The sequence below is a fragment of a genome, unplaced genomic scaffold (genome assembly GCF_019419815.1).
Source record: "Pyrus x bretschneideri cultivar Hongxiangsu unplaced genomic scaffold, Pyrus_bretschneideri_v1 Contig36, whole genome shotgun sequence".
NCBI classification, from domain to species: domain Eukaryota; kingdom Viridiplantae; phylum Streptophyta; class Magnoliopsida; order Rosales; family Rosaceae; genus Pyrus; species Pyrus x bretschneideri.
In genome coordinates, this window is record NW_025999679.1 from 2,756,717 (window position 1) to 2,771,460 (window position 14,744).

General features: G+C 41.9%; 1 protein-coding gene across 2 annotated transcripts; it reads left to right on the forward strand.

Annotated features, from left to right (window-relative positions):
• The first annotated feature begins 10,577 nt into the window (after positions 1–10,577).
• Positions 10,578–14,508, forward strand: LOC103941631 (auxin efflux carrier component 2-like). Of its 2 annotated transcripts, XM_048592033.1 has the most exons (6): positions 10,579–12,002; positions 12,605–12,890; positions 13,250–13,335; positions 13,442–13,599; positions 13,819–13,895; positions 14,167–14,508. In XM_048592033.1, the coding sequence occupies exons 1-6, from the start codon at positions 10,733–10,735 to the stop codon at positions 14,231–14,233; spliced, it is 1,944 nt and encodes a 647-aa protein (XP_048447990.1). In that variant the 5' UTR covers positions 10,579–10,732; the 3' UTR covers positions 14,234–14,508. The 2 variants fall into 2 exon arrangements, 1 of the variants encoding a protein (XP_048447990.1); XR_007261103.1 differs by lacking the exon at positions 14,167–14,508 and having other exon boundaries at positions 10,578–12,002; positions 13,250–13,274.
• Positions 14,509–14,744: the final 236 nt, after the last annotated feature.

Consider the following 14,744-nt stretch of genomic DNA (forward strand, 5'->3'; position numbering starts at 1 on the left):
TATGTCCCGGTGCAGCATATCCGTAAACAAAATGGTCAAACAAGACTAAAGCTTGATATATTTTCAAATGCACCACCAACGGAACAATCGGTGCGACCCGCCGATGCGCCGATGACAAGGTCAAAATCCGACGAAACTTGTGGATTGAAGGTTTTATGTGACCATTGTAAAACACCAGTCGAACCTGGGAAGAAATCTTCAACACCACCCACGGCCCCTACAACATCATCAAAGGGATTAGGTCCACGACGTCAAGTGTTTGATCGACTCGGCCCACAAGTACAGCCGAAAGACCAGACCTCGGTCAGGCGGCGTCTTGATTTCGACGCACCTTTCTATAATGAGGATTATTACTCGTGCAGTGCCAACAGTTCGGGATTACCAGCCGATCGCAAAACTTTCAAACCACCAAGGACATCGGATCAACGCTGGTACAGTTACAATTCTCCGACTGGTTTGTATACGACGCTGTCCAAATCCCAAAAACGTCGTCGTTAATGGATAGATTGCATGGCTCGGCAACGAGAATCGCAGGCCAGCCCAGCCAACCAATGGCAACCAAAAAAGGCCGTGGAAGATAGTAGCGAACGGCCAACCCCGACTATCATGATCGAGTTAGCCGAAGGGAAGAAGGTAGTGGATGCTGATTTCGAAACCACCATTGAGGAGGCTGAGAAACGTATTAAGATCCTTCTCCGGCCTGGGGAAACGAGAGCTCGTCTAGATTACTTTACACAAGAGGCCGAAAGGAAACTTTCTCCGTTACCACCGCGCGAGCCGTTTATCAAAATACGGCGCAACTTACACCCTCCATTCCTCGGTGCATCCATGGAATACATGCGAGAATTTCATAAGAAATACTCCGCAAATGACTTGTACGGACTCCCTAAGGCATGTCAGGAAGCCCTCGACTTAGCACTAACTTGTCCTGATGCCGAGCAAATTATCCAGAAAACTTCTGATCCAGCCATTAAAGCTAGGTTTCAACATATACGGGAGGCTCGGGTCCTTGGTTTTGAGGTCGATCCTTATACAGATATCGACGCCGCCGAATTACCCTTTTCGCTCGAAGACCTTCAGCATTTACGCTATCATTTCGAAGTCTTCTCGGCTGTATCGCTCTTCGGCCTCACGGCCGACGAGGAAAAACGGATAGCACGATTGGATACCTATCTAGACACAAGGAACGCCCGTATTGCATATGAAGAACGAGCCCGTGTAACAAAGGACCAACGGAAATCTTCGGCAGTCCACATCGTCGAAGGAAATGGCTCACCCACACTCGATTTGGTTCCCACGTCTCGGATACCGGCTCTTACCGAGGAACTCAAAAGTTTGATCGAGGATTTTTCGACGACAGCTACAGAGGATAGTTCTCCGGAAGACGACGACCATGACCCAATGGGCCCCTCGGTCCTCGAACATATGGAGATTAGTATGGTACACGTTCTACCGGCTGAATTCCAACCGAGTACCCACCAGTCAAGCTTCTTGGACGGGGACGTAGTTGCTGAGGAAGCCACACAAGTAGACTTCGTCGCAAACGACGACGATCGAGAAAACCAGAGTGGAGATAACCTCAAGGCAGCTTTGGCCGAGCTATTTCCCCGCTCCTCCTCGGTTAATCTCCAACACCTAAAGCCGTTGTACGTCACGGCTCACATCGAAGGATTTCCCATTTCTAAAGTATTTGTCGACTGTGGAGCCATAGTCAACATTATGCCAATATCCGTCATGAAGGCTTTACGCCGTTCTGATAATGAACTCATTCCGTCAGGGATCACTATGAGCAGCTTTGTTGGTGACAAATCTCAGACCAAAGGGGTGCTCCCGTTGGAAGTTAGCATTGCCGGTCGTCAACACATGACGGCATTCTTTGTCATTGATTCCAAGACGGATTATAACGCATTACTTGGCCGCGACTGGATCCACCAAACCAGTTGCATTCCTTCATCATTATACCAAGTCCTCATCTTTTGGGATGGCAAATCGGTCGTAGTTCACTCAGCCGATAACCAACCATTTGAAACCAACATGATTCAGGCTCGCTATTATGATGATCACGTCGGCTACATCACCCTCCAAGGCCTTAACGAGGATGGACGGCCGACGAGAATTTCAGTACAAAAAGTGATTGAGGTCGGCGCCGAGACTGTCCAACAGGATTCGGCGAGACTTGGCTTGGCAAACTTGGTTATCAATGCCGATGATTGAGCACACCACACAAGAACGGCGTCAGGCCGCGGTTTCATCTACAATGGAACGTTTGCTGGCCCATTGGTACGCCATTACCAAGCAACCACATTCTGGCGTCAATTTAATCGAATTTCTGGCCGAAGCAGATAACGGCCCTGTTCTATCTTTCGATAAAGTTCAAGCTGCGCCGGCCAAACTCGAAGACCATCGACCTCAAGTCAAGGACCCGTTAGAGGAAGTGAACGTCGGCACGGCCGAGGATCCTCGAACATTGTTTATTAGTGCGTTACTTCCTTGCCACCGCGGCGACCACCTCGACAGTTTTCGACCCGCGACCCCCTGAAATAGCAAAGCAATTAGTAAACAAGGACAAGTGAGTTTTTCTGAAGTGGCAAAGCAATTAGTCAACAATATACCTTGGACCGACTCCTTAGGTTGGGTCGAGAGCGCTGGTCTGGGCCGGTCACCAAACACTTTGCTCACCACGTCCTCGGCCGTGGCGCTGAAGAAGTCACCGGTGTACTCATCCCACCAGTCCCCAAAAGTGTCAGTGCCCAAGGATTCCGGGACGGTTGGCCGAATACGAAACTTCTTGCACTGGTCCTGAAACTCCTGCTCCGTCATCCGGCACTCCCTCTCAGAAGAACCAGAAAGACGTCCCCGGCTCAAGAGGGAACGAGAGACGATCAGGGGTACGGGGCAACCTTGGAGGTAGCCGAGCTGCCGGGCGACAAAATGGGGCTGGTAGACCTCCCAACCGGCTCGGCGGGCATCGCAACCAAGGGGAAGGTCGCGAGCCAGTACGATTGAGCCCCAGGACTGACGAAGGCCTGCGTCTTCGGCCGCGGCCCAAGTTGCCGTCGGAAGCCCGATTGAAACAGGGTACTCCTGGCGCCGGCACACCAAGAACTCGTCGTCCGAAAGAACGTCGAGGCTAAAAAAGTGCTTGAGGACCTCGTCAGCCCGGTGAGGAGGAGCCGGTCGAGAGGCAAGTTAGGGGCCGAGGGCGGCCGAGCGCTGGAAGGCGGGGACCTCAGGCCGAAGAGTGGAGAAATAGACCTGCAGCCAGAGTTGGAAAACCCAGAGGGGCCCATTCTGGTGCGGGTCAATCTTGTTGATGGTCGTCTCGGCCAAGCAACGAAAGAGGTTGGCAAGAATAGCCAGGCTGAGCGCCAGAGAGTGACCACTAGCCAGGGCCTGGGCCACCGGCATATTCTCGACCAATCACTTGTTCGACCTGGTACAACAAATAAATTTGTTGTACCAATAGAAGAGGAAGGCTTCATGTTCTCCCTTCCTGAGACTCTCCTCGCCTCGGCCGGCAAAATGGAGAATCAGAGTATTGTAGTTGAAGAAGTTCTTATGAAGCTTCTGAACTTCTTCTCTTGAAGGCTCCCGACCGCCTCGGCTGAGCGTTTTGACAGCCTGTTCGTCGAAAAGCGCCTTCAGGTCGAGGAGGGAGGGGCATCCAGAAAGAGCGGCATCGATTGGGAGGCCGGATGGTGGAGTCCCAAGAATGGCCGAGATGTCAAGGATTGTAGGGCCGAGAGGGCCGAATGGAAGGACCATGGTGTTGGTGGCCGAACACCATAGGGTCAAGGCCGCCATAAGAAGCTCCTTGTCCATGGTGATCTCCATGGACGAGAGCAGGATGGCATTATAGATACCAAGGGCCTTCCACTCCTTGCCGAAGAAGGATTTCATTCGGTCTACCTAGGCGGCCCAAGCCGTGGTGGTCGAGGGCCACGCTCCTTGAGGCCGGGCCAAGCACCATTTCGACCAGTCAAACCCTTGAAGCAGGGGTGCTAGGCACTGCTCCTTGAGAAGGGTGGTGATGCACATCGGCACTGCATCTCTGAAGAGGGGGCCCAGAATCTGATGAGTCGTGGCCATGTCATTCTCGAAGCGTAGGGTTTTGATTGCGCTCCGATCGATGAAGTCTTTGCACTTGTTGATTTCATCGGAGAGTTTAGAGATAAAGGAGGCCATTAGAAGAAGAAGAAATTGCAGAAGAAAACTGGGGAAGAAATAGCAGAAGGAAGAACTGGAAAGGTTTTTTGCTTAAAACAAGTGTGAGCAAATTGGGATTTTGAAGTTTCTGAAAGCGTAAGATGTGAATGGCAGAAATGTGGGTATTTATAGGCTTTTCAGAATGAACATCAAACGACTGGAATTCGAAATTGGGGGAAAATTTAACCGGGAAAAGTTCCCAATCATTTCGAATTTTTTGGGAACCTGCGAAGAGGGGATCGAGGAGTCGAAAATCCAGGATGCACGATTGCGTGCGACGCCAGTTTTAAGGCATTAATGAGGATAAGACGTTCCAGTTAGTGCACGGTTTCGAGGCCCACGATTGAAAGTTTTAAGAACGGCGGAGAATCGACACGTGGCCACGCTTTGGGGGCAACGAGGAAAGTGCAATCATGCCTCATAAATGCGCAGGAATAACGGTCATTAAGTTAAAAGTTCAAAAAAGCAATAAACGTTTTCGCTTCTTCAAGGTCGAGGCCCGACCAAGAGTTAACGGTCGGCGACCTCAGAAGCGAGGGGGCAATGTTTAGGCCCAAAATATTATTGCTGGGCCGAGCAGCAGGATGTGCTCGGCCCAAGGAGATGATAAATACTATGGGCCGAATAATAGGGCCCGGGCCAGCTAACAGGGTCGGCCAAATCCTATCATAAGTAGTCCAGATAAATAAAAAGGTCGAGGAAGTCCTGGTGCAACTAGGATTCTCGACCAGCAAGGAATGAAGTCCCGAAAAGAAGGAAAATTCAGAATCCCAGTAGGAGTAGGTTTGTTCGAAGAAGAAGCGAAATGGGACAAGGACTCCCAATCCAAATCGGAGTCGGTTTCAAGGAATGGGGCACTATAAATACAAGAAATCATGCAAGCAGAAAGGACCTTCAAATCAGCATACAATTGCCCTGCGCAAAACCTCTCAACACCTTGAGATTTTTTCCTTTTCTTTTCCTGCCGACACACCTTCAGTTTGGATAAACAGCACTGTGGAAGCGCCCGGCGAGCACCTTCAGTTTGGATAAATAGCACTGCTGCCGCAGAATCAGCCGACCGAGAAGCATCTTCAGTTTGGATAAACAGCACTGCGTCGAGGTCGACCGATTATCTATCCAAGTCTCGGTCGAGAAAGGTTTTCGAACCTTTGTTGGCAGAGGTCACCTTGCTAGCCTTCTCGGCATAGTTAGGTGTTACGAATTACATTGCTCGGCGTACTGGTCGCCGAGTGGTTTTATGATTGGATACTCACAAGTGGGTTTCAGGGTTCGGCATTCCGACGGCCGAACTACGTTTACCATCAAGACATACATCACGTTCGAGTACTTATGCCCATACACCTTGGTCTCGATTCGACGTGCTTATACTCTCACGAATATAATCACAGTGACCGAATCGGGCTCGGACGATTTGTGAACTCCGCAGAATTAGCAGCCTTGTCTTCAGGCTGTAGAACCCAGAGACCGAGAGTGTTCCTTCCTCGGTCGCAATCGCAAGTTAAAGAAGTCAGCGACGCGCTCAAAGCTACATCAACAAATTTTACTCCTCGGCCAGACTCGGCCGACGAGTTGGCACGCCCCGCATTCGACCGAAGGACGTAGTTAGCTTATTAGTTACTCGGTCTGCGCGCCACGTAGGTTTTGTAATTTTTAGGGTCAACAATACCTATTTGAGTTAGTATTTGGCTAGTTAGGGATATGTGAACAAGGAACTATGCCCTTGCGTGTTCATTAATAAGTCACATTCTGGTTTTGTGATTGTTGCAGTTTATGTCGACGTCATGAACCTCATTGGAACTCCTGAAGAGCTCAAGAGAACTATCGTGCACCTGAAGTCAAAATTTAAGATGAAAGATCTAGGAAAAACTCAATACTGTCTCGGTCTCGAGATAGAGCACCGTTCGGATGAAATCTTGGTACATTAATCGAACTACATCCATAATGTGTTACGCTGCTTTAACGGATAAAGTGAAGTCTTCGAGTACTCCTATGGTCGTTCGATCGCTAAATGAAAAATGAGATCCCTTTCGTCCGAAGGAGGATGATGAAGAGATTTTGGAACCTGAAGTTCCTTATCTAAGTGCGATAGGCGCTTTATTGTACTTAGCTTAATGCACTAGACCCGACATCTCATTCGTTGTTAATCTTTTAGGAAGATACAGTAATGCACCGACACGCAGACACTAGACTGGTGTTAAAGACATCTTTAGTTACCTTAAGGGTACTACGGATCTGTGCTTGTTCTATCCTTACAACTCCTCTAGTGATGCTGCATCCCTTTATCTCGAGTTGATTCTCGTCTTGTTGGTTATGCCGATGCAAGTTACTTATCTGATATGCACAAGGCGCGCTCTTAAAAGGCTTATGTCTTTATCGTTGGAGGCACCGCAATATCTTGGAGGTCAACTAAACATACCTTAGTTGCCACTTCGTCTAACTATGCTGAAATACTTGCCTTACACAACTTAACTTAGGAATACTTCTAGCTGAGAACAGTTGTGGGCCATATTCGAAGCTTCTGGGATCTTTACCCCGTTATTAACGTCCCGATGACGATCTATGAAGATAACGCAAGACGCATCGAACAGCTCAAGAAGGGTTACATCAAAGTATACTTGCTTGATCTTAATGTACTCTTTTTCCTAAGATTAGGAGCATTTTTCCTTTTGGCTTTTTGCTACCTAACGAGGTTTTGACCAAGCACCCACCTTGGGTTGATCATATCCTTGATGACATCACGTAATGCTTCATTTGACTTTGCATTACTCAAGCATTTTTTCTTAGATTATGGGTTTTGTCCCTACTTGGGTTTTACCATAGCCATTGGGTTTTTTTTGTGAGACTTTGTTCTATAGGAAAATTCCTACTTTACTTTGAGACTAGCGTGTACCCAGAATTAGTGCCGATGAGTCGAGTTCCTCAACTCTACATGATTTCGAATCTACTAAATACACACTCAAGGGGGAGTGTTATAAACATTGTATTTAAGTGTGATTGTGTAAATCCTAGATTAGATTTGATACTAGTTATTCTTCCCTATTAGGACTTGTATTCCTTGGAGGAGAAGGATTCTTCCCTCCCTTATTACTATAAATAAAGACACTGCATAGGAGGAATAACACATCCTTTACATAACCTTACAAACACGTCTCTCTCCCTACTCTCTCTCTACCATGCACCCCTCTCTCCCTGTCAAATTAAAATAAGCCACAACATTTCCCCTATTCTGGGTTTGATTATTTTGGTGAGATTTTGATGCTTTGTTATGTATTTTCAATGTAGGACATGCAAATCTTTTTTTATCATAAAGTAGTTAAACGGTAGAATTTTGAGTGATTCCAATTGGATCAGGTTCGTGAGTTTGTCAACAATATTGTATCAAAATTTCAGAATTTTATCCCCAAGCATCTAATCATGGCGAATTAATTTATGCCCAACGCGCAGTGTTGACAGATTGGGCTTCAGATCTTATTTGTAACTTTTGGGCTGGAAGATGATGGATTTTGGACTTAGGCTCTTCTTGAAACTTGAAGAGGATGTCCTAATCTTTAATTCGAGTTGTTTTGGACCTATTTTGGAGTCTTGAAGGTCCAGAAACATGATTGATTCTCTACTGGGCAGATTTCCTACCTTGATTTGGATTATGATTTTAAGTCCATCCTTTTATTATTTTGCTTCCTAGTTTTTAGAAGACCTTTTCTTGGAAGGATTTTAATTTGCATTAGTATAAATAAGTTTATTTAGCCATTAGAGTTCTCTACACGAGATTGAGAGAACTTAGCAAAACATTGGCGAATTTTAGACTTTATTCTACAAGGTGCTTTCACTCTTTTTCTATTTTCAATAAAATTCTTTTTTATTTTAATTATGAGTATGCGTAACTAATTCCTTTTGTTAGGCCGAGGTCATGAGCCTTAGCATGAATATATGATTTTATTAATTTGCTTATGAATGAATAGATGCTTGCCTTGAATTATTAATCATTGAGTTTAAACTATCTAATTGTCTTAGTGCTTAGCTACCATTAGGATAATTTGACAAGTAATTTGATGCAATTTCTATTGGAACATCACCCTAAAATTGAGTAGGGCTTCTTGTGATTAGTAATTATAAGTTCACTTAAGGTGAAAATCACGCTCTTAAGGGTTGCATAGTTTTTCAAAGGGTTTTCACAAAGCTTAATGAGTCATGCATATTTATATTTGATTTGAACATCACAAATTGGTTGCATGTTAGATATCATCACGAAGAAAATATGCATTAGGAAAACCTAACTTTCAAAGTATGTATGTGGAAATTCATAAGCATTTGGTATTGTATAGGATTGTTAATGATGATGGCTTAACTCTAGTCTATTTCATACTTGTTTTTTTTTTTTTTTTTTTTTTTTACTGTTTTCGGCAAACTTTCAGATTGGTTTACTGTTTATTTTAGTTTTTAAATTTCAAAATCTCAAATCTTTGCTAAAATCTGTTTTAATTAATTAATTAAAATTCAGCTTAATTACAAATTATTCAAATAATCCTTGTGGAGAACAACTTGCATGAGTGATTTTACTATAATTACCTTGTACTCTTACAAGTATTTTAAGTGATTTTAACCATATTTGTGCAGGTATAAATAATCCTATCAATATGGAGAATCTAGTGGTACATGATTAATTGGAGTGGTCAGGATTAATTTAAATGTAGAAAGGGTAGTGCTATGAAAACTAAATTTGTAGGTTAAATTTTGTAAACTAAATGATATGAAAGTTGAAGATTTGATTATTACTTAAGTGTTGATTAACGTGCTTATTTCTTAAAGAGTAATGTTAAGGAGACTAAATTTTTTTAACCAAATTTGCAAAGTAAATGATATGGTTCTAGATAATTGGATTATTAATTAAGTATCAATTAATGTGTTTGTTTCTTATTGATGACACATTATTTGATTTAAAAAATTTGATCTCCCTAACATTACTCTTTCTTAAACACATAATTTATTAGTTTACAGATTTCATTTACTTAGCATTACTCATGTTGAAAACTTCAAAGATGGTAATCCAGAGGAGCAATATCCAGACAGAATCCTTGCTGCCACCGCGGATCACTGACAATTGCTCAAATCATGTGCATCATCAACGTCTGCAGTGGCGCTTGCTATGCTTCATCTCTTTGCAACTAAGACACAATTCTTCTGTAATTCAACCCCTCCAGCCATCTATCTATATATTGTTGGAGTTTGAGACCCTCTTGTCCCACATTGGTCAATAGTATTTTTTCACAAGCCTTTATATAGGCTTATTCCTGTTTCTTAGTAATTAGAATTTGGACCATTTGGAAATGGATTGAAGGCTTGGGCCTTATGGTTGTGTGGATTAGGCTTGAATATAATATAGCCTAATTACAATTAATATTAATTAATCAGATTCATTAATTTTAATTTTCTGATTAAGTTTTTTAATTAATTTATTAATTAAAAAACGTTTTGATTAAAAGACACAGCTATTAGAAAGAGTTGTGTACTTTTCCAATACACTGAATAGGTATTTGAAAGGGTGTGAAACAGCCTATATATCTGCAATCATAGTATCCAAGTGAGAATCATCTTTTCTTCCTCCTTATCTTTTGTACAAAATTTTCAGAGAGTAAATACACAAAGCAATTCGCTAGAGTTCTATAATCCAGTGCGGGTTGTAGAATTAGGTAGTTGTATCCTGGTCGAGCAGATGTTGTAGAACCACAAGCACAAGAGTGGGACGAAAATACTGTTCGAAGGACATAGCTTTTACGCTAGCCTCTACCTTCTGTGATCAAGTTAGTATCATTGATATTTTATATTAGTTTATGTATTTATTGTATAATTTCATTCTGCACATCAAGTATATTTGGTAAATAAATTATTAGAATTTCAAGTTCTGTTTATTTCTGTTATTTTTGTTTATTTCTGAATTGTTCTCCAACATATATATATATATATATATATATATATATATATATATATATAGCTCCAAATCTCTCACTCGTTTTTCATCAAATTTATATATTCATACTATATACATGCTATCCATCACATTTATATATTCATACTATATATATGCTATCTATCATACAAACTTGTTTTTGTAAAACCTACTCATTTCTAGTTTTATTTGTTAAAATGAAACAATATTAGCAGCTAGCTAGCACAGATTTGTACACAAATTTGCTGTAAAACTATTCCGTTTCAATTTTGTGGTCAGAAAAACCTGCCACAGTCCTCGACAGCGTCTCATTAAAATAAAATTTGTTCTAGGTTTGTTGTCGACATTGTCCGTGTATCAACCCCATTTCCCTACTATCACCATCAATCCAACTTCTTGCTTTTTTCCCTAAAGTTTTTCTTCAAAAAAAAAAATAAAAACAACAATAACAAATCCTCTTTCTATAAGAGAGGCATCAACAACCGTTTACTCTTCCTCTCCATTTCTCTCTGCAACCCTCATGAATTTAAACACCCCGAACAACAAAACCCATATCTCCGTATTTGAAAAAACACAGCCATGATTACTGGCAAGGACATTTACGATGTTCTTGCAGCCATAGTCCCCTTATACGTGGCTATGATCTTAGCCTACGGTTCCGTTAGGTGGTGGAAAATCTTCACGCCCGACCAATGCTCCGGCATAAACCGCTTCGTCGCGGTTTTCGCCGTCCCATTGCTCTCCTTCCACTTCATATCCTCCAACGACCCTTACGCCATGAACTACCAATTCATCCTCGCCGACTCCCTCCAAAAAGTCGTTATCCTCGTTGCCCTCTTCCTCTGGCAAGCCTTCTCCAAGCGCGGCAACCTCGAGTGGATGATCACGCTCTTCTCCCTCTCCACCCTCCCCAACACCCTCGTCATGGGCATCCCTCTTTTACGCGCCATGTATGGCGACTTCTCCGGGACGCTGATGGTTCAGATTGTCGTTTTGCAGAGCGTGGTCTGGTACACTCTCATGCTCTTCATGTTCGAGTACCGCGGCGCGAAGCTGCTCATCTCCGAGCAGTTCCCGGAGACTGCAGCTTCAATCACGTCGTTCAAAGTTGACTCTGACGTCGTTTCGCTCAACGGTCGAGAGCCGCTGCAAACCGACGCGGAAATCGGCGATGACGGGAAGCTTCACGTGGTGGTGAAAAGATCGAATGCGTCGTCTATGGTATCTTCCTTCAACAAGTCACACGGGTTGAACTCTTTGAATTCGATGACCCCACGGGCTTCGAATCTCACGGGAGTCGAGATTTACTCGGTGAAGTCCTCTCGTGAGCCCACCCCGCGGGCTTCCAGCTTCAACCAGACGGATTTTTACGCCATGTTTAACGCCAGCAAGGCCCCAAGCCCCAAACACGGATATACAAATAGTTTTCAAGGCGGATTAGGGGACGTTTATTCGGTGCAGTCATCCAAAGGGATGACGCCGAGAACTTCGAATTTCGATGAGGAGGCGATGAAGATGAATAATATGAGTTATAAGAAGAGCGGGGCGAGGAGCATGAGTGGTGAGATCTTCAATGGTGGTCCGGCCTCTCCGTACCCGCCTCCGAATCCCTTGTTTTCAGGGTCTACGAGTGGTGAGCTGAAGAAGAAAGATAGCGCTAGTGGTGGCGGTGGTGGTAGTGGTGGGGCAGCGCCTAATAAGGAGCCTCATATGTTTGTTTTGAGTTCAAATGCATCGCCAGTTTCCGAAGGGAATCTTAGACTTGCGGTTGCTTCCACTGACTTTGGCGCGACCGATCCTTCCAAGGTTGCAGGTCTTCATCAACATGATAGTGCTGCTGCATCGAAAGGTGAGCAAATAATTTTATGATCCCCACCCCTCAAACCAAATGTTTGTCGATTTTGTAAATTGCCAGAAAAGTACTAACATCAGCAGTTTTTGTTAGTTGATACCTTATCGAATGGACAAAATTTTCATTCTTCTATAACCAAATCAAGGAGCGTCGTTGATCTCCTTGACATAGATCTGGTTTTTTTTCTCCACTCTCGTCAAAATTCCTTTGTCAATTACCAAACCGTTTCATAAATATTTCGTTTTTCAACTTTTATTTTCATTTCTACTAATAACAATTATCAAACAAGTTTTCAGTTCTGAAAAAAAAAGTTGCTCAAGACTAAAACCTAAAATTTAGAAATGAAATAGTAAAAGATCATATACTTGTTTTAAATAAAATTATATTTGTAAAAGATCATACATTTATCTTTTTTTACTGTGTAAAAGATCATATATCTGAGTAAATAACACCTTCTCAAACCATTTAGGGAATAAAATTTGACGAATCTATTAGTTACTAGATTAATCATACAAAGGTAGTGGAACTTATTTTTCTAATTTAAGGGTTAAATCTTGATTGTTATTTGGTTAATTTTATATCCTTGATTACATGTACAGGTATACACGAATTAATTGAGAATATGAGTCCTGGGAGGAAAATGAGAGGAGATAGCGAGCTTGAGATAGAAGAAGGATCGAATAAATTTCCACCGAGTGTGTCATCGTACAGTAGTAGTTGCCAAAAGAAGGTTGACATGGAAGGAGGTGTAGCAAAGAAGCACCAAATGCCTCCAGCAAGTGTCATGACTAGGCTTATTCTCATCATGGTCTGGAGAAAGCTCATTAGAAACCCCAACACTTACTCCAGCCTTCTTGGCGTGGCATGGTCTCTCATATCATACAAGTACATCTCTCTCTCTCTCTCTCTCTCTCTACAGTGAGTGCACCCACCATGCATTGTGTAGAAATCACTCAAACATATAACAAATGGTATCATATATTACATGAACAAACCCTATCTAGAGGTGAAAATTATTGGGTCTCATCTTTACGAGATATGTGATAAAAGGAATGGGATTATTAATTGTGGTAAAATAGTTTATAAAAAAGCAACATATAATTTGTAGCTCGAGAGTTTTGGAGCACTCTTCTTACACACTTCAAATTCACTATTTAATTTTTTTCCATCGCTAGCATCTTGTATTAGTCTATTAATGTGATCGAAAATTGATCCACTAAAATGAATTTCTCAATTATTGGCAGGTGGAAAATCAAAATGCCAACAATTGTAAGTGGATCCATATCAATATTATCTGATGCTGGCTTAGGAATGGCTATGTTCAGTCTTGGTATATATTTGTCTTCAGTTGACTTATTATATTGACCTTATTGTACCATATGTACTTCAAATGAATTTTTCTTGTTAATTAATGATATCATAACATATATTTCCAGGATTATTCATGGCCTTACAACCAAAGATCATAGCTTGTGGAAAATCTGTTGCAACATTTTCAATGGCTGTTAGGTTCTTAACAGGCCCAGCAGTGATTGCTGCAACTTCTATTGCTGTCGGTCTTCGTGGAGTTCTTTTGCATGTAGCAATAGTTCAGGTTCGCCAACTCCACCTTTGCAACCATCCCCACATTTCTAAAATCTTACAGTTTTTTTATCAAATGGAAACTGCATCATAATCCAGTCACAAGGGCCTCCACAAACCCTAATACATAATACAATGCCTTATTTAACACAACGTAATTAGATATGCACACTATATATGCCACAAGATTACATATGTAATTAATTGCTTAATTTCATTTTTCTTTCTGCAGGCTGCTCTTCCTCAAGGCATAGTTCCTTTTGTATTTGCCAAGGAATACAATGTCCACGCGGACATACTTAGCACTGCGTAAGTTTATCTATTTATTTATTTATTTGAAGAAGAAAACCACGAATACATGATGAAAAAGGGACATGATTTCCAAATATCCTGTTTTCTTTTCCTTTTTTTTCACATTCACATTCATCTTTATTTTTGTCTTTGATTCTTCTTTATTTATATAATTTAAAACTCAGAAATAAGTAAAGGATATAAAAGCATAACACTGTATGTGAAGATCACTTTTCTTTAAAAAAAAAAAAAATCTGACTTGTATATTATGGTGATGCAACTATTGCAGTGTTATTTTTGGAATGCTTGTTGCCTTGCCTGTGACAATACTCTACTATATTCTTCTCGGGCTCTAGTTTCTGAGACAATCAAGGCAGAAGAAAAACACATACAACTGTATATCCAAGTCAGGGTTAGGTGGATGGAGAGGATCAAAATGTCCTTCAGAAAGAAAATCATATGCATGCCATTGGATTCAGTGTTCAACAAAATACACACCATGCTCTGCATGTGACAACTGAGTACCTTGATTTAGCGTTCACTTATATATATTTAATTTTGCTTCCTCGTGGTAGTATTATATTATTATTATTTTATTTTTTGGTGCAGAAATATTAGTATATTAGTTTGGTTAGATAGAAACTAGCAGTTACCTACACATTTTGTGTGTATGAACATATTTTTTAAGAAACTGAGAAGGAGAGAGGGAGAGAGAAGAACATGGGGGAGCGGGAGGTTTTTTTTTTTTAATTTTTTAATTTTTTTAATATTTGAGGTATTTCAACATTACTTGTAGGTGAGGTTTAAATAAAAAACAGTAAAATTTGGATCTATGAAAATTATATTATTACTCATCATTTTTTTTAT

Bases quoted from the DNA above. Each gene is read 5' to 3' on its own strand.
- LOC103941631 (XM_048592033.1), top strand. From the start codon at position 10,733: ATGATTACTGGCAAGGACATTTACGATGTTCTTGCAGCCATAGTCCCC. The intron at 12,003-12,604 runs GTGAGCAAATAA...TTACATGTACAG, and splicing joins TAGTGCTGCTGCATCGAAAG to GTATACACGAATTAATTGAG. The intron at 13,896-14,166 runs GTAAGTTTATCT...CAACTATTGCAG, and splicing joins GCGGACATACTTAGCACTGC to TGTTATTTTTGGAATGCTTG.